The sequence below is a fragment of the Parasteatoda tepidariorum genome, chromosome 9, assembly GCF_043381705.1.
Source record: "Parasteatoda tepidariorum isolate YZ-2023 chromosome 9, CAS_Ptep_4.0, whole genome shotgun sequence".
Taxonomy (NCBI): domain Eukaryota; kingdom Metazoa; phylum Arthropoda; class Arachnida; order Araneae; family Theridiidae; genus Parasteatoda; species Parasteatoda tepidariorum.
In genome coordinates this window covers 993,103-1,021,100 of record NC_092212.1, presented here as the reverse complement: position 1 = coordinate 1,021,100, position 27,998 = coordinate 993,103, and the positions used below count along the sequence as shown (strand labels likewise).

Below are 27,998 nucleotides of genomic sequence, written 5' to 3'. Positions count from 1 at the left end.
TAAGTCAGTTATTGTAAAACATCCCACCGAAGCAACAGCATTTTCATTTCGATTCATTTTGTGCTTCATAACAGGATAATGTTCTCGATTTAAGAACAATTTATTCTAGAAATAGAATATCTTTATTATAATAAAACCCATTTGTAGTTGCTTATTATTTTTGGATCGTGTTTTAAAAAAATTTAGTTTTTCACATGAAATCAGTATTTGGTTTAGAGTTTGAAGAAGCGGCCACCACTGAGGAAATTATGATTAAACGTCCACCCTCAAGTAAGTTGCTTATTTATTTTATTATTAATATTATTTAACTTATAATAGTTTGCACATACTCAAAAATGTTAATACACATTTTTATAGGCGTTCATTTCTCAAATTTAATATGTTTATCGTTCATTTATATTTAATTATTTGTACCGGAATTATTACAAATCGTACTAAAAACTATTTCTACATTCAGCTTTTATCAATTGTTTTGTTATTAATTAGTAATTCCAAAATTTCCCCATATTGTAAAGTATAATTAAAAATGAATGATTGATAATGTATAATCAATTGTTGATACCACAATTGTTCCATTTAGTAGAATAAGTAATTTCTAAAATATGAGTTATTAATATTTAATTTATAATTATTAATAAAGTTGTCACATAGAGTAAAATGATTGACTCTTATTCCTGTTGCATAAATTATTAATAGATCATTTATAATTAAATATTAATACCAACATTGTCACATATTATAAAAGAAACTGTTTCTAATAAATACATTTTTAATAGTTAAATTTATGATTCATTTTTGTAGATTTAATTTAAAATCTATACGATTCCAAAATTTTCATTTATTGATAGTTTATTTGTAATTAATTCATCAAAACTTTTGCTTTTAGTACAATAAAATAATAAATTTTAATGTAAATGAGAAAAAAAAAAGTATTGCCTCCTTTTAATCATCACATGCTTAGATTCATATTTCACTTCAATTTAAGATTTAGATTTTCAACTTACATTTGGAGGACACTTTTACACTCATGTTAAAATAATATTGTTTACGCTGTAAAAGAAACTCGGTAACCAGTATTTGATGCAAAGTTTCTCATTATCCCAAAGTTTAGTTGAATGAAAAATAATTTTATTACTTTGCGAAATATGATCGAGAAATATTTACATGGTGCAACTAACTGCACCAAAATTTGATAAAAGGCACAAAACTTCGACGGTAAACTGAACGATATTTGCTTACAACGCCGCGTTTTCTTTGCGACTCGGTCTCGGTGTATAGGGACGACTCATAACATGTTGCTTCTAGTATCAAGTGGGTAAATGGTTTCTTCATTAAAGTTCATTTCTTTTATGTTGCTGTATAAAATGATTAGAGGTATGTCATAAAATAACCAACTTCCGGTTGAATAGTTTTACGGTAAATAGCAACCTTGGCCTGCATTTGAGTGTATTAAAAATACTTAATAACGGTGCAGCCTTTCTCTGCTTTCATAAAAGGTGAAATAATGAATGAAAATAAGTGTTTCTTCAAAACTCCTACTTTTGGTGCAACCTTCTACCGATATTTGGAGCAAGTGAAAGTACCAAAATATGGTAAAATTGAGCTCCATTTCATGTAGCCAGCAAATGAATACCAATTTTTGGTGCGACGTGGCTCGGAATTTGTACAGTATACCTCTTTTAATTTGAGTGTTTTGATGTGGTTTCAAACATATTCCTACAAATATAAAAAGTGGTTTCGAATTTAGGCTATTCATTGAAGGGCATAACAATCGATATTTTTATGTATCATAAAGCAATTAAGTGGTGGCCTCCTTTTCTATTTTGCAATCAGCGAAATGAAGGTGTTTGAATTAAAATGGGATAAAAATAACTTCCGAGGTGAGCCACAACGACGCATCTCATTTTTGTAAACGATCTTCCATTCTGAGGGTAGAAAGAAGTGTTGTTTAAAGAAGACATTCTTTGATGTTGGATACCACTTAAAAACAATGCTTTTTTGATTTTTCGTGACTGTATGTTTCGTGATAATAGGATCAAAGCCATTTTAAATTAAATTAAATGGAGCAAAATTTGGACTTCTTTTTTTTTATTTATTACAATCGAAATGACAGAAAAATAACTAAATAAGGGAATTGTTTTTTTATTTTTTATTCCTTTTTACTTCTTGGAGGCGTTAAGGGTAGATCAGTTAATCACTTGTGAGCAAAATAGGGTCATGTCAGAATATAATTACACTATTTTGAGTTAAAATTATATGTATTTTATAACTGCGTTTTTAATTTGAAATGATAGTGAAAATATGTCTTACACTTAATATTAAACTTATAACTTTTTCTTAAAATAGGATAGAATTTTGTACCCTTTGGATTTGGATTTCAGATTAAATTTTTAATTTTCTTGATTATTATAATTTATTTTACTTTACGCATTTTTGATAGTCTAGTATCATTCGGCAGGCAGCATTATACTCTTCAGAAAAAACTAAAAAATAAAAAGTTCGCTTTGTTAGATAAGGAGTTCAAAAGTTTTAGAACTTTTAACGGATAAAAACGATAGTCAATAATGTTATGCCGTTTGTGTCCTTCAGTAAGTCAGTTAAAACAAAGCATTTTGTCAGTTCTCAGATTTTCTTTTTCAAATTTTATTTCAATTCAGCTTAAACAGATAAAACCCGATTCCGATACTGTTGAAATATTCTTTTAACCATTATTTGAAACAAAAAACGGAGAGAAAAGAAAACAGGAAAGAAAAGGATGTTTGCTGAAGATCTAAAAACAATCCAATGTATAAAACTAAATGCAGAATTGTATTGGTATAATTTTATCTGAAAAAATGAAGTAAATAATCTGAAATACCGTACTTTGTGTATCTCAAATGGATGATGATTGAATGATGACCTTTGTATAATAATCAATAAACACGAACATGCAAGAGTTAAAATGATTTAATGATACATAGTAATTGAGGCGCTTTATATCAAAAACATCGAATTAGTTTAATTTCATATGAAAAAAGAGAAATATAATTTATAATTATATTTTCTCCTTCCTGCATTTATATTTTTATATGTCAGAAAATATTGTGAAATAGTACTTCTCAATGATGTGTTTTCGAATAAAGTCTTAATTTCAACAATTTATAATAGGCCATAAAGGAATCCGACTGGGTTTGACATAATTTTTACTTTGGACATAACCTTAATTAAAATTTTAATGTTATTTTTGGTCACCAAGAGTCTTCAGTGACTATTCAGTGAACTTTACAAATTTATAAAATATATATTTTTTTATAATAAAGACAAATTCGAGCATAAATACAACAAATTTTTACAAAATTTGAATTTATGCCAACAAAACAAAATTGCCAACAAAAGGCATAACTATCAAAAGTTTTTTTTTTTTTTTTTTTTTTTTTTTTTTTTTTTTTTTTTTTTTNTTTTTTTTTTTTTTTTTTTTTTTTGTAGATCAATAATGCACTCTAAAAAAATTTCAGACTCGGCAGAAATGTTTCCGAAAATCTCAGAGAAATTTCTTTATTATCCGATCCATTAAGAAACATTTCTTTTATTTTCAAAAATCGGCATCACATGGAAGCCGATTCAGTTTCAAAGTGTAACGTAACTACTGCTACAACTATTTATTTTCAATTCATTAATATAAAAGACTCAGTTCTATCTTAATTTACCTTTTGATAGATGACGGTTGGTAGCCGAGCCAAACAAGGAGATTACGAAATATTAGAAAACGCTTCAAAGTATTAAATAGGAAGGAAAAAAAACTGAAATTGCAAGAAAGGATTCAAAATATTTATTCAATATTCAAGGTATTGTGAAATGTTCCTGAATATTACACAAAGAGGTTTCCGAAATATTCAGAAACGTTTTTGAAAATTATGTTCACCGTAGCTGCCCCATATAGTCAGAAACATTTTCGGAATTTTTTTTTTACGGTGTATGGTTATTTGTGTTTAGAAATAAAATGTTTAAAACTTTTTCTCGTAACGTGCGTCTGCGTTAGATTTTCGTAAAATCAACGCTTTTTTGAAAAGGTACATTTAATTTAGAAGAAACAATATGTGATTTAAAAGAAACAAAAACAAAAAAAAACGTCTGCCAGCAAGTGTAAAAAAAAATAATGTAATTTTATTTCAAAAGATCGAAGAACAAAAGTTTAAATGCAGTATTAAAAAGCAAATCTAAAGTTTTATTTTATTTTGTATTGTCGTCGTTGAACAACCGACTCAATTTTCTGATTTTACGACGGCTAATGTATTACTCCGTAGTCTTGTAAATTTGAATCTGAACCAGAGGACAAGGATACTCTTGAATCATTGGATTGTTAGAAATTTGCCTTCGTGGAGAATTTTTTTTTATGTGGAACTAATCCAAAATTTGCTTTACATGAAGAAGAAAAACCAGAAAAACCTTCCACGGTTAGCCTGATGGCAAGGGGACTCTAACCCATGATCCGTCAACCATGTGGGAAATTTTACATCAGCAACGTGATCTGTGAGAGCCGGGTGGGGAATTCGTAATAGACCAGCCATTGCTGGGATTTGAACCCGGTTCACCTCATTGGGAGGCGAACTCTCTCTCCCCTGAGCCACCACAGCTCCATCTAAAGCTTAGTCGAAATTGGCAATTCGATTTATTATTATTCTTTTTCTTTTTTGCAGACATTTAAATGTTTCTTTACTTACAATTTTAACACACAGGCTGATAATTCGTTTTTAATTACTTTTGGACATAAAATAATGAATTGTTTTGATAAATAGCTTAAATTTTCGAAATAATTTTGTTAATTTCCGCAATTGTGAAATTCTCATCTTTATTTAAATTGGACAAGTGAAATCGATCCATTAAAAATTATTTGTAATTGATGAACAAAGAACATACAACGCAAAAGAATATAATTAACAAAATCTGACAAAAATGACAATGAATTAAAAAAATAGCTATGCTCCGCGATTTTTTAAATTTTTTATATATATATATAAAAATTAATGTCAGTAATGTTTATGCATGTTTTTGTTGCAAAAAACCGAATCATTTGTACGCCTTCATTAGATTCATATATTCATCAATTCCTTTTCATCTACTTGTGAATCATTTCCATCCCATTTGTTGTCTACTGATGCCTACTTTCATTCGGATGGTATGAATAAAAATGATCTTCAGTCATGTTAACTGAAAATAAGACGAGTTTTTATGTTGAAAAATTTATGAAAATAATTTCATTTTTAAATCTTATATATAGATAAATATGCATTTAAAAATGATCGTAAACAGTTTTGGCGTTCACGTAAAGTCGAAAAAAAAACACAACATGTTTTGAATATTTTTATTATACTTTATGGTCCTTCTTAAAAGCTGTTGCTCGATCGTTAAAACAAAAATGAATTGTAGACTTCTTTATAATAATAGTCCAATGATTATCATTCGTATTTTTTTAGAATTACCCTCATTTACATTGTTTTTTCTCCTTAAATTACTTTTCTTCCCCCCTAAATTACCATATTATTTAAGGGGTATTGTTTAGACGGATGACTTATTTATTTTTCCCTTCAGTTATTATTATTATTTTTTTTTTTTTTGCTATTTAGGTGTTTTTCTCTCAATTCTTATTTTCTTTCATAACTAAAGAAAGTTTTTTTTTTATCTATATTTTTGTTTAAAAAAATTAATTATTTATGTATCGATATTTTACAGTACAGCACACAACTTTAATTCATAACTGTGTATTATTTCAGTTCAGCTTTACCTGGAGTACTAAATAAAGTGCGTTACAAATTTATTGTTAGAAATTGTGGAGCCTTTTTGAATCCTGCTGTCGTACAAATTTGCCGCCGTTAGAATGCTATAAGTTGAATCAACTTATTGTGCTCTTTAAACCCAATTCTATTGTTATATTCGAACCCTATTCGACTGTGTATGGCTTAACTATGAAGCGTTTTTAAATATTGTCTTTTAAATTGCCTTTTTTTAGTCCATATTGTCTTTTAAATTTGCCACAATCTTGATAGAATGCTATAAGTTGAATCTACTAATTATACTTTTTAAACCCGATACTATGTTCAATTTGAACAAAATATAATTCAATTTAAAAACCTCATCGAGGTTGCTGCAAATTCGCATGGTCATACATTTCGAAATACCTACAGTGTGGTTAAACCTTGATCACAATTTTCTGAAATTGAGGAGCTATATTTTACCCCTTCATTGAGAAAAATATCACTTTCGACTCATATTGATCAATGCTTTCTGACCCTGATGATATTAGTTCGTGATTCAGTGAGGGGGGTGGGGGAAAGTGTCGACGCTTCATTGACGAGACACTGTTCATCATGAAATCACTGCATTTTGTATCATCCCACCAACCTGCGGGGAACCCCCCCCCCTCTCCCCCTTTTTTCCTGGTGTGGTCACTCAGTCGAAGAGATGAGCAGATGCTCAGGAGACTGACGTCACGATCATTAATGAGTAAAGATCACGTCGCTCTCCATTACTGACATTTAAAATAAATGTTAATCCATGATACTCTGGTAGTACGTAACAGCATTAATTGAAATCACAGTTCTTTCCACTCACTTCAAGAACAACAGCATTCATTGAAATAAACTTTCCTTCCACTTCAGGAACAGCAGCAGTCATTAAAATCATTATTCTTTCCACAATTAGAACAACAGCGCAAATTGAAAGCATTATTCTTTAATTATTCAAAAAGGCAATGTTCTTTAAAATGACAATTCTCTGACAAGATTGACAACAGTCATTGAGATCACCATTTTTTATGATAGGAACAACAACATAAATTGAAGTAATTATTCTTTGAACATAAGGATAAATAATTATTCTTTGAACTTCAATAACAACAGCATTCAGGGAAATCACCAAACTTTCCACACATGTAATTGCACAAACATATTTAGTTACGTCTCCATGCTAACAGAGGAGTTCCTTTTTATAATGGACCGCAGTGCGTATTTATTTCTCTTTCATGTTCGTTTATTATGCAAATAAACAAAACGGTCATAAGTAAATAAATAAAGCTACGGAGCTGTTTACGAACTGTTTATTTGAAAGAAGAAGGAAAAAAAAAGACGATGCCGAGGAATTGTGCGTAAACAAATTTCTACTTGTACGTTGGCAAATAGATGGACAGATGTTTGTGTCACTTTGGAATGGTGGATATAGGAGGGGCTTGGCCGGTAGGGCAGATGCCTAAAAAGGGTGGCTTATGAAGAGGGGGGCCAAATCATTCTATATAGTTGACCACTGCATTAGGATGGGGAGGAAAGAGTTGAGAATATAATCTGCCATCAGTCAGGCCAAAAAGTCTCTACAGTCAAAACATTATTAATAGAGATGCGAGGTGATAGAAACGATTTCAGCAGACGACAAAAGTTGTCGATAAGATAATGATGTCCCCTCACCCCTCTGAATGAACCCTTCATAGGTTCCTATATTTGAAAGATGATCAACTAGTAGTGGGTTGCTCCTCTTACTTCTCTATGTTTGAAATAGTTCTGTAAATTAAAAAAAATCTAGCTTAGTTACGTTATAGTAAAAAAAAAAAAAACGTTACAACAAGATAGATTAAAAAGGCAAGCGACATTTGTGGAACTTATCCCGTAACTACCAATTACGAGATAAGAAAATTAAAAAATTTGAATTAATATCGTCGACTGAAAAATTTCATGCAGTTGTATTGTACCGAGGGATGGGATTGTTGGTGTCTTGTTTGAGTTAAAATTACTGAAAAGCATCTCAGATATTTAAATAAATGCCATTTTTGTAATATTGGAGCTTTCATTTAACACTCGGTGCAGTTCTTTGAAAACTTCACTATGTGTTTAATCTTTAAAACATGAACTTTATAATGCTTTATTAATTAATATAATGCTATATTAATATAATATAATTAATTATAATGCTAGCTTCTTCCCGTCAAAATAAGCACTTATATTCCCTGCAAGAACTGCACCGATATCCAACTTACCCCGGATCACATTCTCGAGTATGTATGAATGTATGCAATGATTTTGAAGTTACATCCTTTGTGAAATGTGTAATATATATTTTCAGATCGCATTCTAACTGATGTAAAGTGTAAAGTGTGCAGAGATTTTTCTTCCGGAAAACACTACGGAATTTATTCTTGCGATGGGTAAGTTTTCTTTCTTTCCGACTTTATTTTTTTCATTTATTCAATTAATTATTTGGAAGATCGGGAGTTACGAGGTGTTATTGAAAGTTATGTTGTTCACTAGAACGGGAATTATGGAAGAGAATCAATGTAAGAATATGTTATTTTATGAATAGAATCATTGGAATAAATGTTTGGAAAACTTAGGTTGTTCTACGAATGAAATCATTGAGAGAAAAACCTTGTACATTTATTGGAATTTTTCAAATATATCCCACGCTGCAAGAATGATATTCATGAAAAAAAAAAAAAATTTTAATCCGTGTTTGAAATCAATAGAAGCTACTTTATTTCAGGCCAGTGGGAAAAAAAACGCTTTTTTCAAGCTTGGAAAACTAACAAGATTGTTCCACGAAAAGAATTATGGAAAGTAACGTTTTTCAGTAATTGGAATTATTGAAATACAGGATGTTCAATGATTGAAATCATTGAAAGAAATCAGTGCTTGAATTCATTCTAAGTTATTTTGTTCCTCGTTTGGAATCATTGGAAGACACGTTCTTTCATTTCTGAAATCATTTGAAGATACGTTGTTCTGTTCTATGATTCGAATCATTGGAAGATAACATGCTCTATGATTAGAATGAATCGCTAGATTAATAATCACTGAAATAGGTTGTTCATTCGACATCATTGGAAGTAGTTTATTCTGATTTTCAGCGAAGACATCCTTGCATAACTGCCAGAAATCCATCCCATTTAATGAAAAGGGTTTTTGCCTCCAGGCAGACGAAAGGATCCCCTGCTTGCACGGAACAGAAGGCGGTCCCTATTCCCCCCCCGGGGGGATGTTTTCCGCACTTCAAGTGGCGAGAATCAAAATCCAGTAGGTGACATTTTTCTCCTGACAATTCGAGAGGCCTGATCCTGACACCTCCCTCCCTTATTGTCCGGATCCGGGACCTCTTTATGCATTATGGGTCCCTCTCCCTCCCTCCCTCCCTCCCTTCCATATACTTTTCAGAATTGCTTATTTAGAATAACATGTATTTTTTCCAAACTTAATGAGCGGCTGAAGTCAAGGGATAGTGTGAAATTGAAAGGAAGAACATATTCATGATTCGGAAGATTGAGATAAAATGTTTTTAAGATTAAAAATTACAGATGTAGTTTAAGATAATTTGTATTCGGAATATTTCTTTTAGAATCACATAAAATGGTCAGAATGTTTGAAGATCAGATCAAAACCGATAAAATTAGATTTTTGTGGAGATAAGTTTAAGTGGTCAGAATTTTTGCTTAAGAATGTAAGAATTTTAGTGAATATCGTATAAGATTTTTTATAGTTTTTATAAAGCCTCGATACTATCGATAGACGGTTTTAGATAAATTATAATTTTGTAACAGAAAGTTTTATAATTAGTAATTGTTTTGGATAGAGATAAAAATTATAAAATTATATGGCTTACGAATTATGGAACCCTATACAGCTTTCGTATTTTTGAATCTCGAAATTTTAATCCTTGACTTTAAAAGTATTTCAATCAGGGTTGGGGTTTTGGACGTCCTAAACTGGTTTTGGACAGGACACGTGGGTTTTACTGTCTTAAACTGGGTAAAACTGTCTTAAACTGGGTAAAACTGTCCTAAACTGGGTAAAACTGCCTTCAACTGGGTAAAACTGTCCATAACCTTGAACTTTGGTAGAAGGTAAAAATTCCATAGGTGTAACCATTGTACACATAATAATTACATGTATCAATAAATATTTGATATTTTTTATACAATTTACTTTAACTTATCAAAAGAAAATAATATAATATAATAGAAAAAGGTTCATAATTTTTGAAGCTCCATAATTCATTGAGCAACAAAAGTTAATACCTAATCCTTTAAATATAAATATGCTTTTAATACTGATAAATAATGTTTTTGCATAAAGATAAATAATGCAATNATAGCGTGAAATGGAAAGGAAGAACATATTCATGATTCGGAAGATTGAGATAAAATGTTTTTAAGATTAAAAATTACAGATGAAGTTTGAGATAATTTGTATTCGGAATATTTCTTTTAGAATCAGATAAAATGGTAAGAATGTTTGAAGATCAGATCAAAACCGATAAAATTAGATTTTTGTGGAGATAAGTGGTCAGAATTTTTGTTTAGGAATGTAAGAATTTTAGTGAATATCAGATAAGATGGTTATAGTTTTTATAAAGCCCCGATACTATCGATAGACGGTTTTAGATAAATTATAATTTTATAACAGAAAGTTTTATAATAAGTAATTGTTTTGGATAGAGATAAAAATTATAAAATTATATGGCTTACGAATTATGTAACCGTAAACAGCTTTCGTATTTTTGAATCTCGAAATTTTTATCCTTGACTTTAAAAGTATTTCAATATATTGGCAAGACTTAGGGTTTTAAAGCTTTGAAAAGAACATAAAATGAGTTTCGGATTTCCCAATTAAAACTATTGGAGGACATTATTTTCAAATGAAATTAAGTCTTCAGAACCTTTTTAATTAAAAAGAATCCTACTTTCATTTTCAAAGCGTGCATACTATGGCTTTATTTTGTGAGCTTACACAAGATTCCCCCACCCCTGAAGTGATTTTTTAAAATAATTTTGATATAGAAATTTAGACTCATATCATTAGCAGCAATACCTATACATTTTATTTTGATATATTAATAATTAAAAAGAAAATAGTAACCAATGAGAAAGCGTTGTCAAAAATGCGTTTTATTTTATCGTTGTTTATTTTAGTAAAAATCTCAACTCTTACACTTTTATCAGCGTTTTCAGTGGTCTATTTTTAAACTTTATATGACTTTTAATTTATTTTAGGTATTTTTTGAATTTTCATTTATTTTTATGTAATTATAATCAATTATAATTGAGATATCGATTAAAAAATATTTGTGATTAACACTTTTATATTTAACTTCAAAATCCGAAAAATCGTCAAATCTGAAAATACGTTTGTTATTAGTTAAAGGTAGTTAACATTCCTATAATATTACATTAATAATATAATTATCATATATTGAAGTAATGTTACAAAGCGAGTTNTTTGCTTGTTTTTTTGGTTTTTTTTTTTTGTGTGTGTGTGTGGTTATTTTGGCAAGAATATTAGTCTCATCAGATTCCTTTGCCAGAAATTGTTGTCCAAACCAAAATAAGTACCTTAAATCTTAATCGGGAATACATTTTCTGCCACTATAATAAAGTGTTAAATTGAAATTGAAGCAGAGTCATGTTCAAATTAGCCTTTAATCGATACAATTACTGTTCACACACTCTAAAATGGCTAACGATGTCTATAAAATAAACTGTTATTATTATTAGATTTCTGGTTAGTATTAGAATTTTTAGACAATGATGCGATATTTATATTTTGATCAACGATATTTATTGCAGGAAATACATATTTGTTTCAGTTTAAGTTGTTTGAACAATAAATCTCGAAATGAAGTTGAGGGTTATGATGACATTTAAGTCCATCACGGAGAGAGGGGTTTGACATTTCGAGGGTGGGGTGGGTTTAATATCAGTGTATTATTAAAATACTCACCCTTCTTTCTCCCCAATCCCTGTTGAGTATACAGCAGACGCGTTTTACTGACGTCTGCCGCGAAGCAGGAAGCGCCACACGGTGGTTGGCTCCTGCACCCAGTGGCCACGTGACTCGTTTTTAGGGGATCGCAGTCAGGGGTCGTGAGAAATGTTATTTTGGTGAGGGAGGGACTTTTGCTTCTTTTGTTCTTAGAGCCTACTATGATAGAAGAAAAATACTTTTTTCTGCAATTGTATGCAACATTTATAAAGAGGGTTGGATAAAAGAGGTGGAATATAGTAACCAATCAGAAAGCAACACTAAGTGTTGTCAAAAACAAGTTTTATCATTATTTTTACTTATTTTTTGGGAAGAATCTCAACTCATAGGGGTTGCATCAGTTTTCAATAGCGCATTTTTACATATGGCTTTTAACTTTTTCTTAGGTATTTTTTGAATTTTTATTTAATCATAAATGAAGTATTGTTTTAAAAGCTATTTATCTTGTCATGCTGATATTTCTAAAAAATATTTTGTTGAATATTTATTCATTGATCAAAAAAAAAATCTTTGAAAAATGATGCTCACTCATCCAAGATTCGATGCTACATTTGAAAAATTTTGGTCGAACATTTTGTCCCAAATTACTTTCAAGTATTTGGAGTCATAAAAATAACTTCAAGCAAAATCATAAAGTCATCAGTATCAATAATCAGTACAAAATATTCAAATGTTGCACCCAATTTAGACCAAAAAGAAAAACTTTTCTTACACATTATTTTAATAGCACATCATTATGCATTATATTTCAACAAAAAAGCTATAATTTAAGTGCTGAAATAACTGATTCTGAACTGATAATTAGCTATCAAATTTTCAGAAAAAGTACTAATTTAAGAGTTAAACAAATTGTTTCATTTTTTAAATAATTTTTTTGATAAAGTAATGAATTTTAAGAAAATGCAGTTTAATACAGCAGTACAATTCAGATGCAAGTGAATTTTACAATTCTTTCAAATGAGTATTTGAAAAATTTTTGAAGCAAAATTTTAAAACAAAATTTTTGAGTGAAGTTATTAACTTAAGGCGGATGTACTCATACTAATATAGAAAATGCACGCACGTATATATTTATAATGCATGTTTTAAAACAATAAATTTGGTTTCATTCAGTTTTGCAGCAATTTTACTTCAAAAAAGTATTAAATGTTATGTTGTGTGATATATACAAAAACCAAAATCCACTTACAAAATAAATTTTTTACATTCTTATTTTTACTTATGTTGAATATTATGTATTATTTATTCCATCAGTTTTAGCGAAAAAATTTCTGGTAAACTGATAACCAAATCATATTTAATCGTATCTAATTTTATCATATGTTTGGATTGGGTATAGCTTTTCTATGTTTAAGTTTTGAGAAATTTGTATCGAATGAACTTTTTGTTATTTTATTTCAAATTCAAAAGACAAAAATTAATCAAATCTTAACTGCAGTTTAATCTATGAATGTTTTAATGTAAACATTTTAAAAAAAAAACAACAACTTATTTTTCCTCTTTACTTACAGGTGTGCTGGCTTTTTTAAAGTAAGTTAATTTCATATTCTATTTTCTAATGATTCTTTATAACTGAATGACACGAAAAATGTTATTAGGTATCAAAGAAGTTGTAGTGTATTTTAGTTTTAAGTAAGTTAATATTTTGTTTTTAGCCAGAAATATCAACCTAGTCAGTCATGATGATTGCAGTTTTAAAAAATTACAGTTACGTAATTTTAGATTCAAATGAACTTTTTCGTGATATTATGTAGAATATTACTTTTATACATAATTTTCATAATAAGGTACTCCGTAATAGTCTTAATATTCATAGAATACTTGCTCGAAATGAAGTTAAATGATAAAGTATTAGAGGTTTATATTTAAGAGAATGGAGAAAAAACGGTATCTAATGCGAGATAAGAGAGGGATTTAAAGCATTAAATCCAGTTAAATTATATGATTAAGTGAATCATTTTTGTTTTAAATGCGTTTTGATGTTTACAGTCTCGCCTTTTTCACTAGTATTTCATTTGTTTCATTTCAATTCTCTTTTTCTCTTCAATATTAATTTTCGATCCCCACCCCCCAATGTACAAACTTTTTAGACTCAAAAATTACTTTTTATGAGCTATCTTTCAGAATAAAGAATTTGAAAAGAAAATTAAGAAACACTAAGTTTTATTTACTGCGCATTAGCTGAAGAGAACCGATAAAACAAGTTTAAAATATAAAGAAAACATGGAGAAGAAAAAAAATATAATTTTGAAGAAAAAAAGATAAATTGTTCATTAATAAAATGTTTTTAAAAGTGTTTAAGAAATTATTTTTTTTTGAGAAATTAACCATAAAAAAATTATTAAAAATTCGATAATTTTAGAAATACAATTTATAAATTTAACTTCAGAATACGAGCAATTCGATTAGAAATTGTTAAGTAGCTTAAATTATTTATAGACAATTATTTTGATGCAATAAATGACATGTCATTTTAAGGTCAATACTTGTTTACAGAGATCGATTCGTAGAGCTCGAAACTATGTCTGTAAAGGAAAGAACGGTGCGACTGGAAATTGCCCGATCGACAAAGTTCACAGAAATCAGTGCAGGCACTGCAGACTCAAAAAGTGCCAAGAAGCTGGCATGAACAAAGAAGGTAACTACTATTTTTATTTGTATTTTTTACATTTCCAATAGACGTAGTTGCCTACATCCTACCTTTCCCAAATCGATTCCTAAAGAAGCATTGTTTACAGAGCACCCTATCGAATAAATTAGAAAACTTATTCCATTTGAAGACCCATGAGGAACTAACATTTAAATTAATTGGTTTTTCAATCATTCACTGTACAGTCTGTGAATGGATATGACAGACAGACATAGATCTCAACTCTAAGTAGAGCTTTTTTCAGGCTGGATTTTGCCATTTTTTCCCGGTCAACTGGCTGCATAAAAATTTTCCTGGCTTTTGTAAATTTTAGAAAATTCCCTAAAATTGAGTAAGTTCCCTTAAAAAAATCCATATTGAAATAGAATTTTTGCGTAGATTCTTGCTTGCTTGAATATTTAAATAAGTGCTACGAATTCATAATGAATTCATATTTCATATTCTACGAATTCATATTAAAATTAGTTTAAAGCTTTTTTTGTTCTAAAATGCTACCTTTTTTCTAATTCAGATCTCCTTTTTTAAATTAATTAAATAATCTTTTATCTTTGATGAATTAAATGCCTATTACTCTAAATTATGAGTAAACACAATACATTACATTTAAAATTCATTTAATGTTAATCATAATTGGAAAATATTGCAGTTTTTCTATTTTGATGACTATAAAAATCCTGAAACTTCCCTATGCGTAAAATATTTAGTACATTTCGTGACAATTATCATGAAATTTTTATTATGATAAAAAAAAAAATGCACTGGATTTTTCCTATCCATGTTGACGGTTTTTTTCAGATTATTAAAATATTCAACAACTTATTCTGTTACGTTCTTCATGTTTCTATTGTTTGGATAACACCTCGTTTAAAACGTAAATCGTATCGTGTGTGCAGCGTTCAAATACAGAACACAGTGGGTATAGGGGGTGTGGGGTGTGAAAGGACCCCCAAGATTTTTCTCAAAATTAAAATGTTCTTCTATAATATTATTATTGATATTCTGAATCCAACCTTTGCTTAAAAAAAGAACTTTATTTTCCTTCTCATGCTTCTTTAACATGAAGAGAAAAAGAAATAGTTTTATATAAGCCATTTACGGAAAAATGAAGAGAAAAGTATATATTCTGTCTGTGTAAAATAAATAAAGGTTCATCTACTAATGGAAACACATTTTTGTCAAATTGTAGTATTTTAATTGCAGGATATCAGCTATAAAAAGAGGAAATTATTAGCACAGCAGAAAATTATTAGCAGCTAAATGTATCTAACTTTTCTAATCATTAACTTGGGCACCATATGGTTGGGTCAATGTCACCCGGACAAAAACAGATAAACTACACAAATTTTCGAATCGGGAATCGAACACGGGATCTTCCTGGGACGAGGTCCATTCTTTGACCACCCTACATTTGGACAGCTCAACTCGTCAATTTATTTTCGATTGTCTAGTCTATAGTTAACTTTCTCCCACAATGCACTGCGATTAGGTTTCGAGTTGAGGAAACATATTCGCCCTAGATTTGAGAGTTCGCGTATTGTCACAAAAAACACGTGATTTCGTTATGAAATGATTCTCAAACTTAATGAAATGCAACTCAAGGATTGCTAAATCGTCAAAAGTGAGAGTTTTATTTATGAGAATGTTTGAGTACGCAAGTGCTGCAAATAAAGCTGAATCGTGATTTTTGGTGAAATGAAAATTTAAAGCAACTTTTATAAACAATAAGAATGGGTAATAAGAAGTGTTCAACAAAAAAAATAAAATTTAATTGGGGGAAAATACTAATGTACTTTTTGACATAACAATAAATGACAACAGATGCACAGGAAACACTTATTTATCAATTTGGACAAAGAGTTGTTTTTCCTGATTAGCAAAAAGTTTGAAATATTTTTGAGAGTGCGTATGCATGAATAGAGTTGAGTATATTTTATATATTATAACATGACAGCTAAAGAAATAAATTTAACAAAATGTATTTGTACAAGATATTGATTTTGCACAAAAACAATGTAAGAATATTGTTTTTGTAAGTTGTTTTTGAAGATAAGATACCAATATCTACTACGCACATTTATAAACCTCTTATTTCAAAAAAAAAAAAAAAAAAAAAAAAAAAAAAAAAATCTTTCAGAAATATTCTGAAGTTAAGAAAAGATTACGAATGTTGCATATCTTTTCAATTGATTTTTTAAATGAAGTGAGATTTAAAAATTTATCTATTTTATAAATAGTTCTATCGAACATACGGCTCGAATACGTTCAAACGGGTTAAATTAAATTTGTGATAGTTGCAATTTAAAAAATTGCAACTCATTTCAGTAATATTTTTGTTCAGATATGAATGTAGGTAGGTATTTTATTTACTTCGCACTAGAGCTGCACAATGGGCTATGGACGATGGTCTGGTAAACATCCCTGAATACCAATACCGCGCACTCTCGGTCCCTACGTAGACTGATCAAAGTGGTCACCCACGCGCTTACTAACTGCAGTCGTCAGTGATGCTTGACTTCGGTGTTCTACTGGGAATTGTGTCTTTACGATCAATCAAATACAGGACATGAATTATAAACATTAATCTGCGTAATTTTCATAAGATCAAAAACTTTTTAATTTCTATTATCTAATTTTTAACCAGACCGGAGTGGATCCAACTCTTGACTCCGACTAGACTTTATTCGATTTCACAGCCTTGAATAACATATGTGATTTCTTTTTTCGATCTTTCTTATAATCTGTTGAAGGCGATGGAATGTGAATGATTAAAGTATATTAAGTCCGACATCTTTGTAACCATTCTGGCGGAATAATGTTCGACATTCAAAAAAGGGTCTTCAGACTTTTGACGCCGGCGCCCTTTTCATTTCTTGCCTGAGACTTCTTCTTATGGTGAAGTGCCTTGACTCATACTGAAAGCCTTCCCCACTGAATGAGACGAAATCAAAAGCCGAAGTCGAATCGAATAAAAAAGCTTCCATCTTTTTACAGGGGGACTACTTTTAATGCTCTGTGGAGGGAGGGAGGGAGGTCTCATTTTCAAACGAAGTGCCCTTAAAAGTCTATTCGCGTTAGGGAACACAAATAATGGCAAAAAGAATCCTCTTCGAAGTTATTTAAACCGAACTATCGTTTGGGAGAGCTCATAGGATCTGAAGCATATAAGAGGGGATGGGACAACAGTTTTGGGGCCTCTCCGCCAAGCACTTTGCCCCTCCAGGTGCATCCAGGGTTAAAAAAGAAGCTCTGGTAGGGGGCCCAGGGATCCATGTCATGAGAGTTGCGCCACAAAGGCACCCTAACAGAATCATGGACAATTCTTTTACAAAATGGCTCAGTTGGGGAACAAAAACAAGCGCGTGGGATTCCGGGCATCTGCACTAATTGAAGCATCGTCAGGAACAACCCGTGGTTATGGATAGCGTGATTTTATTCTGCAAAATTCGTTCGAATGGAAGAGTGAAGTAGAACGTGATTCGGTTGCGTTTTGTCGCGGAAGGCACGCACCATTTCAAATGATTTCGACTGGATAATCCGAAACCCGTTATCTGATGTTCTCATTAAGGAGATTTTTTTTCTCCACTAAAACAGGAATTTTTTTTTTCTCTCTTTTCTTCCTGCCGCTTTGATGCAAGGATCACATTGGTTTACCAAACATTTAAAAGGCATCAGCAGTTTGAAAAAGCAGCAAGCAACCTCGACATTGTTTTTACTCTTACTTTCTTAATGTTGTTCGATGAAGTGATATTTTGCTTTTCCTGTTCCGTTGTTTCGTTTTGTTGAGATTGAATTGCCCCTATTATTATTCACACATACAAAGTAGACATTCAGAAAAATCAGTTGAACATTGAATTAGATTATCTAAACTGTGAAGAATTTCAGAAACTAATTTTGACTCGACAAGAATGTTTCTGAAAATCTCAGAAAATTTCATTTAATATCATGTTTCCGATCCATTGAGAAATATTTGTTTTACTTGTAAAAGTTGGAAACTGAATCGCGTTTACGCCGATTCAGTTTCAAAATGTAGCGTAGCTACATTAAATTCCAATTCACTAGTATGGAAGACACGCTATTTTTTTGAGATACCTCTTGACGGTTGACATTATCGGTAGCTTTTCCCCGGTTCAGAGGTTTCTCAAATATTAAGTAACACTCATAAAAAACGCTTCAAAATATTAAAAAAATAAATAAATAAATAAAATAAAAATTAACTGCAAGATATTTCTGAATAATCTGAATCTTCAAAATATTTCATGAAGTACTGCGAAATATTTCTGAATATTACGGAAAGAGGTTTCCGAAATATTCAGAAACGTTTTTAAAACCTACATGCACTGTAGCTGCCCCAGATATTCTGAAACTGTTTTGGTATTTTTTATTTATTAATTTATTACAGTGTCATTATACGGCGCAAATTCGCTGTAGCCTCAATATGGCTTTACACGTTTGAATTGAACCATAGTTTTGTGCAATCAGGTTCAAAAGCACGATAATAGACTTCAACTTAACATCCTATTAAGGTTTCTATTATATGCTATTCAAGTTGAAGTAAATTTGAATGTAATAATGCACCCTCTGAAATTTTTAATAGTGCAAGGACCGTTCAATTCAAATATTATCTAAGCATATATTAAACAATCTCTTTTCCTTTATCCCCAAAACTAAGCAGAACCTTTTCCCACGCTTACGTAAGTTTTTTAGAAAACGTTTTTATCTGATGAAAATTTGTTACTTACTATCATATAATATAGAGTGTGAAGTTACTTACGTTTTTTATTTCCTCCAATAGTTCAAATGAGTTAAAATTTTGTAAATTATAATTATTTAATGATTCAATTTTGTGGAGCCAGTTTCATACAGCTCTTTTAATTATAAACTGAAACCAGTAGAGTCAAATAGTCATCCACACAATTTTTGATGTGTGACTGTGTTTGATGTGTTTATTTTGAAATGTTTGAAGAGAGACTGTGTTTCCAATAAATTTTTTCGATGTGTGACTGTGTTTATTTTGAAATGTTTGAAGAATTTACAGTTTTTGATGCGATTCTCTGTTCACGTCACAAATCTTCTTTTATTTTCAGCTGTCCAACACGAGAGAGGTCCTCGCAACTCCACAAGACAGCGACATGCTGCGATGATAATTCGAGATTCCTGGAATCAGGGATCGATCTCTCCCTCCTTGTTTCATCATCAGGCATCACCTGGAGGATTTTCATTGCCTACTGATGGGAGTGGATTTTTTGCCAATCGTCCCCTTCGAGATCCCTCCTTCATTGCCAGTCCACTGTCCTCCCCGAATCTTCCATTGACCCACATGAGGCTCATGAGAATGGGCTCTACAACAGCACCCATTCTTCAACCACTGCCCCAAGTAAGAATGGCTATTATTATTTTTATTTATAATCGTCGTCGGACAACCGACCCATTTGTTTGAGTTCACGACTACTCCATAAGTAATTTAAAGTATAGAAAGTTTATGCAGACCATAAAGTTTCAAATGCTGAAATTTTTTTTTCCTTCAAAATATCAAAATGCAAATAAATTAAGAGAGGATTATTAGGCAACGAAGAAGTAATCCTGTCGTCCTTTGTTTGCATTTTGATATTTTGAAAACATATTTTCAGCATTTCTAGATTCAATTGACCTCTCTTTTCTATAAATATTAATATACCAGTTGCTGTGAAACAGAATTCGTCCTTTTCTCTCGCGGTATGACCCTCCTCTTAATGAATAGTTTTTTTTTAAAAAATAAAAATAACATTTGAATGCGAGACATTGTGTAAACACGGTTGAAGTTAAAGAAACATGTGGTATGGAAAATAAGCATAAAGAAAGAAAAAGAAAAAAAAAGCCTTATTAAAAGTATTTCTTTATTAATTTTATTGCTGGCGTTAGTATTTCAATAAAAAATGAATATTAAATCCCAAAGAAAACCGTAGTTATGATATTCAACCTGAAGATTTTCTTTCTTTAAATGTTCATAAAGTTTCTTTTTTATTCAATGCCCTCATTAAAAAAAAATCATTAAGGAACTCATCGATGCATAGATAATATTGAGTTTAATTATATTTTGCTGTAATTATAGAGCCTTGTCGTTTTTGCGTTTCATGGACAGTTAAAATCCTTAAAATTCCCTAAGCTTAAAAAAAAAGAAAGAAAAAAAATATAATAATAATAATAAGTTAGATTTTACGCATTAGCATGCATTCATAAGAGAAATCTACTGAATTTTTCCCCATACATGGCTTGATTACGTTGAAAGAAAAAAAAAACTGAATGCTTTATACTATTCTACGTACTAAATAAGGAAAAAAATCGGAATTTTTAAAAATTTTTCTTCTTTAATTTCATTAATGTTTAGTTAAAAATAATTAATTTCAGTCTGTCATGAACACGGTATATAGTGAGCACACGTTTGTTGTGAACATTTTAAGTGTCTGAACAGTTATTTTACTAATGTTATTTCATGCACTTGTATTGAACAACTATTGAATATGTACAGAAAAATGTAAAGAAATTTTTAGTCGATGTCATTAGTTCAAAAGATAACTTTTAATTGAAAATGAAGTCATTATAAAGTCACATAAATGTAATACCAAAAAGAAGAGAGCGAAATGGCTACACAGAAACTTCTGATCGCAACTCTCTTGAAAAAGGACGAAAACAGAAAAAGATAAACACCTTAAAAAATTCTGAAAATGAGAAACATTTTTCAAAATGAATGTCTAAAAAATTCGTTATCCACTTCGCTTGAGAATATTTTGAATGTTTTTTACCGTTCCGATAAAAAAAAATAATTTCGTAATAGAAGAAATGAAAGAAATGAACGGTAAGGTAAGTTCTTTTACAATAATAACTCTAAATATTTAATTAATTAATATTTTATGAAGCGAATTATGTACTATTACAATGAATACTTTAAACAGTACTACAACAAAATGTTAACAAAAAATTCTTTTTCAAAGATTTTGGATAGAGTGAAGCATCGTTTACAGAGGATTTATTGCATAAATGGTCCGACCCTATATTAGAAATGATTGTTCCTCAAACGATAATTGGAAAACACTAAACGATCATTTTCTTATTACATATTTTAATAGATAAAACAGTATTTAAATCGTCATATTAATAAATTCTTATTTAAAAAGTTCTTTTTTTTAATTTTTAGTATCACTCCTACGCTACTTACGCCACTGCTTTTGCGGGGAGAAATAACGTTTCACCTAAAGCGGAAGCTGATGCAGCTGAATTAGCCGCCCAAGTTCTGATCTGGAATCGGAGCTTAGTAAGAGGCGTACCCGAGTTCATGACTCTACCAATAAGAGATCAGGTAGGTGTGGCCTTTATAACAGAGAAAAAAGTTTTGCTTTTTCATTAAAGGAAGACTGAATATTAAAAAAAACAATTATGTGATTTGTTATTCTTTCTTTTTTTTGAATTCATAATTTTATATTTTTAGTTTCATAAAGTACAAATTAAAAAGAATTACAGAAAATAATAAAAAATTTTAAAATTTAGTTTTTCATGTCGATAATATAATAATAATATTTTTCGCGGCATGTTGCATGTATTTAGCATATCTGCAAGTTTTTTTAACTTTAAGAAAAGAAGGAAATAAAATTAATTAAACACTCAAAATTAGAACTACGTTCTAAATAATAATAATTTTATTATTATAGGACCGAAAACGCTAAGTATACATCATTCTTTTTTTTAAAAAAAGTTAGAGTAATTTTCGGTGGTGAGACGTTTATAGAGAAACTAACGCGCCTAAGTTCCATTTAGTTTGTTTACGTCTAAAATAAGGTTAAAATTCTGATTGGCTTTAAAAAGGCGATAGATTTTGCTTTCCCATTTACGAAACTGGCATTGTCAGCTGAGTTCCAATCTAAATGTAATATTCCAGCGAATCGGAAAGCGGTAGAACTTTTGATGAGCGCTCTATTAAACCCTAAAAAATGACAATGCATTATGAAGTGTAAAGAAAACGATAAAAATTTTGTATAACAAGAAGCACACGTTAAGTTTAGAATTCTGTAACTAGTCGGAAAGTGATCAACATTTGGATGGGCGATACATGAACGATGAATTATGCTTGTAACATGTGGAACGAAAACTTGTAGTGTCACCAAGCTCTACAGGTAGAAGATAAAGCACATGGAGCGGTAGTCGAAATGTGAGTACTATAGCTAGTCGGAAAGCATTCGAAATTTCAATTCAATTCGAAATTTCAATCACTCTCACAGACGCGAAAACTTATTAAAAGAATAGTAAAAGCATTTCTAACGTATGAAACATGTAGTCTACTTAAAGTGTGAGTAGTTTTTTTTTCCTTCTGATTTATACATATTATTAATTTATGTTTAGGAAATTCTTCTGGAAGAAGCATCGAGTGAATTGTTTGTTCTTTCAGCAGCCCAATGCAATCTGCCAGTCGATGAAGAATTCTTACGCTGTGCAACAGGTAAGGAGCAGGAAAAAGAAAATTCCATAATCACACATTTTTATCACTCGCCAAAACATCTTCTTTCCAGCGAAGAACTTATTTGCTGATATGCATAAAGAGGGTGTTTCATTTTTAAAGCTACACATACGGAAACATTATCAAAATATACACATTTCCCGGACCACTAAAACAAAACAAAAAAACAATAAAATATAACTTATCTAGTTGTATATTGTTAACGATACACTGTAAAAAATCTCGGTTAATGTTTATCCAATACTTGGTGCAAAGTTTGCTAATTGCACCATAAATAGGATAAATCAAAAATTATTTTATCTAGGTTGCACCATAAATTGGAAAATATGATCAAGAAATGCGTTTATGGCGCAATCGATTGCACCAAACTTTCGTACNATATCCTCTTTTTTCAATAAATATTTATTAATGATGCTAACTTTATCTGCTTTTCGCCGCTTTAAAAATATTTAATAATGGTGCAACCTTCCTCGCTTTTTAGTTCCCTTCAAAACACTTATTTTTGGTGCAACCTTTCGCCGCTTTTAGGCTCTTTCAAAATTCCGATTTTTGGTGCAACCTTCTCTCGTTGTTTGGAACTAGTGAAAGCACCACTGAGCACAAACAAAACTGAGCACAACTTTATGTAGCCAGCAAATGAATACCAATATTTGGTGCCGCATAGCTCGAAATTTTTTACAGTGTACTATTAAGTAATTCTCCAATTGAAATTCTATTTCATCTTATATTTATTTTTATTTTGAAACAATCAGAATCTGTTTTTAAAAAAAATATTTCTTGGGGAGGTTGCGCCGGTTTAATTAGTATCAAGAATGTCCAAAATTTGCCCTTTTTGGTTAGAAAAATTAATTTTAGAGCATTTATAATTTTTTTTCCAAATCAATTTTGATCATACTTGTAACTAAAAAGAATTATAAATGGACTCTTTTACCGCGAATTAAATTGAGCTAAATGGTTGTCAGGTCTGTATGTGTATCACCTTTTGAGGACTGTCTTCCAGCATTCAAATCCTATGAATAAGTAAAATGTTTAGGAAACTCTATTTTTTTTCATTGGATCGCCTAAACAAATGTCTCCTTCATTTGTGTCTAGGTCTGAGTGAGGATTGTGAGATGACTCCTGATCGAGAGAGTGCAATCAAGGCTTCGATGATCGCCTTTCAGAGAATCATGTCTCAGATTAAAGAGCTCAATCTGGATGCTTATGAGTATCATTACCTGAGGCTCATCACGCTTTTCAAGAAAGGTAACTACTTTTTGCCTTACTCGCTATTATACCTCCCTAAAGAATGGTCTGGTGTTTTTAAAAGGAAAAAAAATTGCTAATTAAAAATATAAGTGCATTTCAACTAAAAATCGCTACTTTGGCGTAATATTTTGTCAAATATTGTCTTTTTGGAATCTTTTTTCTGTCGAGAAAAATATATTAGCTAAAGTTTCAGTGCTTTACATTTGAGGCAAAGCTATACTTTTAAATATGCTCTCTAACCGTAAAGAATTATTTTAGCTTTAGGACGGACATAAAACTTAAATATTTTAAAAGTCACTTTTTTTTAAAAAATCGCCAATGAAAATTTTCAAAACGGTCTTAAATTTCACGCAACAAGGGCTTTTCTTCAAAGTGATACCTTGCGCCATTTTCATAATGAGCATAGAGGGCGCTGGAAAATTTAAACCTAACGTGTATGAATAAGTATTGCAAACTCATAACGGTTATAAAAAAAAGCATATTATTCACTAAAAAGCACTGCTTCATGTGTTGAAAGAGAACTTCGAAAAACAACCTCAACAATCGTTTTTTATTTTTTTTTATACATTAGAGATGGTGTTCCCAATGGATCGCTCTTAATAGATACAGGTCGTGTTGAAATGATCACCCTGAATTGCCTATCTTTAGAATCTTTGTAAACAATGAGATAAAAAAAATTTCACATTAAGAATCTCAAAATAATTATGCCAGCGAGAAAGAATCAAAACATGTTATTGAAATCAATCGCATCCCTAAGTATTAAAATCAGTTTATTGCCAGACGAAACTCTGTGAATATTCTCTACCGTATATCTTTATAATAATATTCTTTATCTCCTTCTGTAATAAAGCATGTTTTGATCTTTTCGGTACTAAACTTTTCACAAGCTTGGTGGTGATTTTATTTTCCCTCACCTAAATATTAATTGACCACCTCTGATATATTTACTTTTTTACTTAAAACACCTTGCAGACATTAAAAAAAAGTAACAAATAAATGGAAAGTATAATCTCTGTCAAATATTTATTTTTGGAATTCTTATCAAAAACGAGGTTAGCAAAACCTACAAATTAAAGCTCGAAATGAATGCTTACGTATATGAAAATAAAATAAAAGCATTGGCGAAAATCACAATTCAGTGTAAGTTACTTAAATCAGTTTATGTGTCCGATAAAACGGAAAGATGTTAATAACTCCGTTAAAACAATTAACAGAAACTTTGCATGAGGATAATTGGGTATAATGAGAAAAAACCACAATCTTTCAAAACAGCTGATTCTATCCGTATAATCCGGTATATCCTCTTCGTTTTTATTTGGAATAACACATTGGAAGGTGGGACGGAAAATCTTTAACTAATATTTGGTGCAAACTTTCTCATTGTCCCAAAGTTTATTTAATTGAAAGATTATTTTACTTTAATTACACCATAAATTGTGAAATATGATCGAGAAATACTTCCATGGTGCAACTGACTACACCAAAATTTGGTTGAAGACTTAAAACTTTTACGGTGACTGTAAATTGAATGATATTTGTTTAGGAGTTTTAGCCATGTTTTCTTAAGAACTCGGTCTCGTTGCATCGAGACGATTCATGCATGTTGCTTCAAGTTTCTAGATTCGTGAATGTTTTAATTTCAGTAATTAATGTTCATTTATGTTGCCTTTTTTTTAATTTTGTTGGCCGTATAAAGTGGTTAGAGGTATGTCATAAAATAACCTTCGGTAAATAGCAACCTTGGCCTGTATTTGGGCACTTTAGAAATACCTAATAATGGGGCAACCTTCCTCTGCTTTAATAAAAGAAAAAAAAATAATAATTTAAAATTTGTAAATGAAAAAAAAATGTTTCTTAAAAACTCCTATTTTGGTGCAACCTTCTATTAACATTCAGAGATTGTGACAATACCAAAATGTGGTAAAATTGAGCTCCATTTTATGTAGCCAGCAAATGAATACCAATTTAGACAAAGTTTAAAAAATTTAGTCACGTAAAAATATATTAAATTACGATGAAATGCAGATAATATAACGATCTTGTCGACAAAATGACCCTGTCGACAGAATCACTTGTTGACGAAACGACCCTGTCGACGAATTGACCTGTCAACGAAATGACTATGTCGATTAAATGATCCTGTCCACAAAATGGCAGATCAATGATGGGTGCAACGTGGTTCGCAATTTTTAACAGTGCAGGTTATCGTTACAAAACTTGACGATATTTCTTTTTCTTTTAATTCTAGATTTTCCAGGAGCTCCCCCTTCCATTAAAGACCTCAAAGAAGGAAGCACTGTAGCAGCGGTTCACGATCACGTGCAGGTGATCCTGATGCGACATTTAGAGCTCTACTATCCCAACCAGCAACTGAGGGTGGTTCGGATGCACCAAATACCGGCCTGCCTCCGCACCATCACCAGCGATCAAATCCACAAACTCTTCTTCAGCAAAACAGTCGGACTGGTGAGGCTGGAGAAAATGTTTAAAGACATCTGCATGTCGAATGAACTATCACTGCGACAGCCCAGTAGCTGATCTCTCTCATTCTCAGAACACTTTCTTCCATCCTAGTCATTTTATTTTGAGCACAAATTATAATTTCGAAATGAGTTTCTGAACGGGACTCTAAGGAAAGGGAAGAAGAAAAAAACATTTCATTTATAGCTGCATTTCGGGAAGAGTAAAATAAGCTTTTACAGTTCTTCATTCACAATTATTCATCTCTTTTTACTTTTTCTCTTATGAAGAGAAAAACCAAAAGCAATCTATATGAGTGGCATAACAGTTAAAATAAATATCTGTCTTTAATCTTCCTGAAAACAAGCTATTATGAAATGATCTTCTTATCAGTTTTTCTTCCTTTCCATCTTTTTATATATACAGTGAAACCTCCAGGAAAGACCACCTCTGTGTATTGACCTCCTCTAATGACCACCACTTTTGGGAGGCATGGAATTTTTTTTTCTTAGGCTTTATCTTGAAGTAAACCCTTAGAAGAGACCCTCGAAACTTCCCCCAGCGACCCGGAAAATCCACACCAGATTACCGAAATGGTCAAATAAGGAAACACCGAAAATTGTAAACAAAAATTATTAACAAAACAAACGAGTAGATTTAAATGTATTCAAAATATTTGTGAGTGTCTCTTATTTGGAGAGAGTTCTTTCTGACGATCACCGAAAGAGACTTCGTGTGTTGCAGTTAAGAGTGCATCAATGAGTTAACAACAAACAAACCTCCTCTTATTTTTTAAAGCTAACTAATTTTTATGATATAAAATTAAATGCAAGCTTAAACAATTATTTACAATTATTTATTTTAAATAGTTCCATCATTCATAGATGGTAAATTTATTTTTACACATACTTATATCATTTTTATGAAAGATAAATTCTATTTATCGATCCGGTTTTCGCGACGCCAACGCTTCACGACGCCAGTTAAATCGCTTGCAAAATAATCATGCACCTTCGATAGCATTTTGAAGTCAGTGGAGATAAGCCTTAAGAACGACCATTTTACTGTGGAACAGAGAGTGGTCGTTCCAGAGAGGTTTCGCTTTATAAGCTTTCAATTCTGGTCTCTCAATCGAGATACATTATCTTCTGTTTATAAAGGCAAATTATTGGAATAAACAGTTCTTTTTAAAAAAAAAAATTTGCTTTGTAATCTATAGAGGTAAGTGGCTCCTAATCAAGAAGCTATCTTCTCCTCCTTAAAGAGGAGAACAGAGAGGCAACAATAGAGGACACAGATCTATGGGTGAGACACCACAATAGGTTTTTTTCCTGTCTATAGTGGAAACAATTGAGAATATATTGAGATTCCTTATTGAGAA

General features: G+C 30.8%; 1 protein-coding gene across 1 annotated transcript; it reads left to right on the top strand.

Moving 5' to 3' along the window:
* On the top strand, window positions 1-26,984 carry LOC107444665 (nuclear receptor subfamily 2 group E member 1). Its single transcript, XM_016058877.4, has 9 exons — window positions 1-270; window positions 8,086-8,167; window positions 13,286-13,304; window positions 14,271-14,412; window positions 19,509-19,798; window positions 21,596-21,757; window positions 22,795-22,891; window positions 24,002-24,154; window positions 26,406-26,984. The coding sequence occupies exons 1-9, from the start codon at window positions 195-197 to the stop codon at window positions 26,693-26,695; spliced, it is 1,311 nt and encodes a 436-aa protein (XP_015914363.2). The 5' UTR covers window positions 1-194; the 3' UTR covers window positions 26,696-26,984.
* The last annotated feature ends 1,014 nt before the right edge of the window (window positions 26,985-27,998 follow it).

Bases quoted from the DNA above. Each gene is read 5' to 3' on its own strand.
- LOC107444665 (XM_016058877.4), top strand. From the start codon at position 195: ATGAAATCAGTATTTGGTTTAGAGTTTGAAGAAGCGGCCACCACTGAG. The intron at 22,892-24,001 runs GTAAGGAGCAGG...ATTTGTGTCTAG, and splicing joins ATTCTTACGCTGTGCAACAG to GTCTGAGTGAGGATTGTGAG. The intron at 24,155-26,405 runs GTAACTACTTTT...TTTTAATTCTAG, and splicing joins CATCACGCTTTTCAAGAAAG to ATTTTCCAGGAGCTCCCCCT.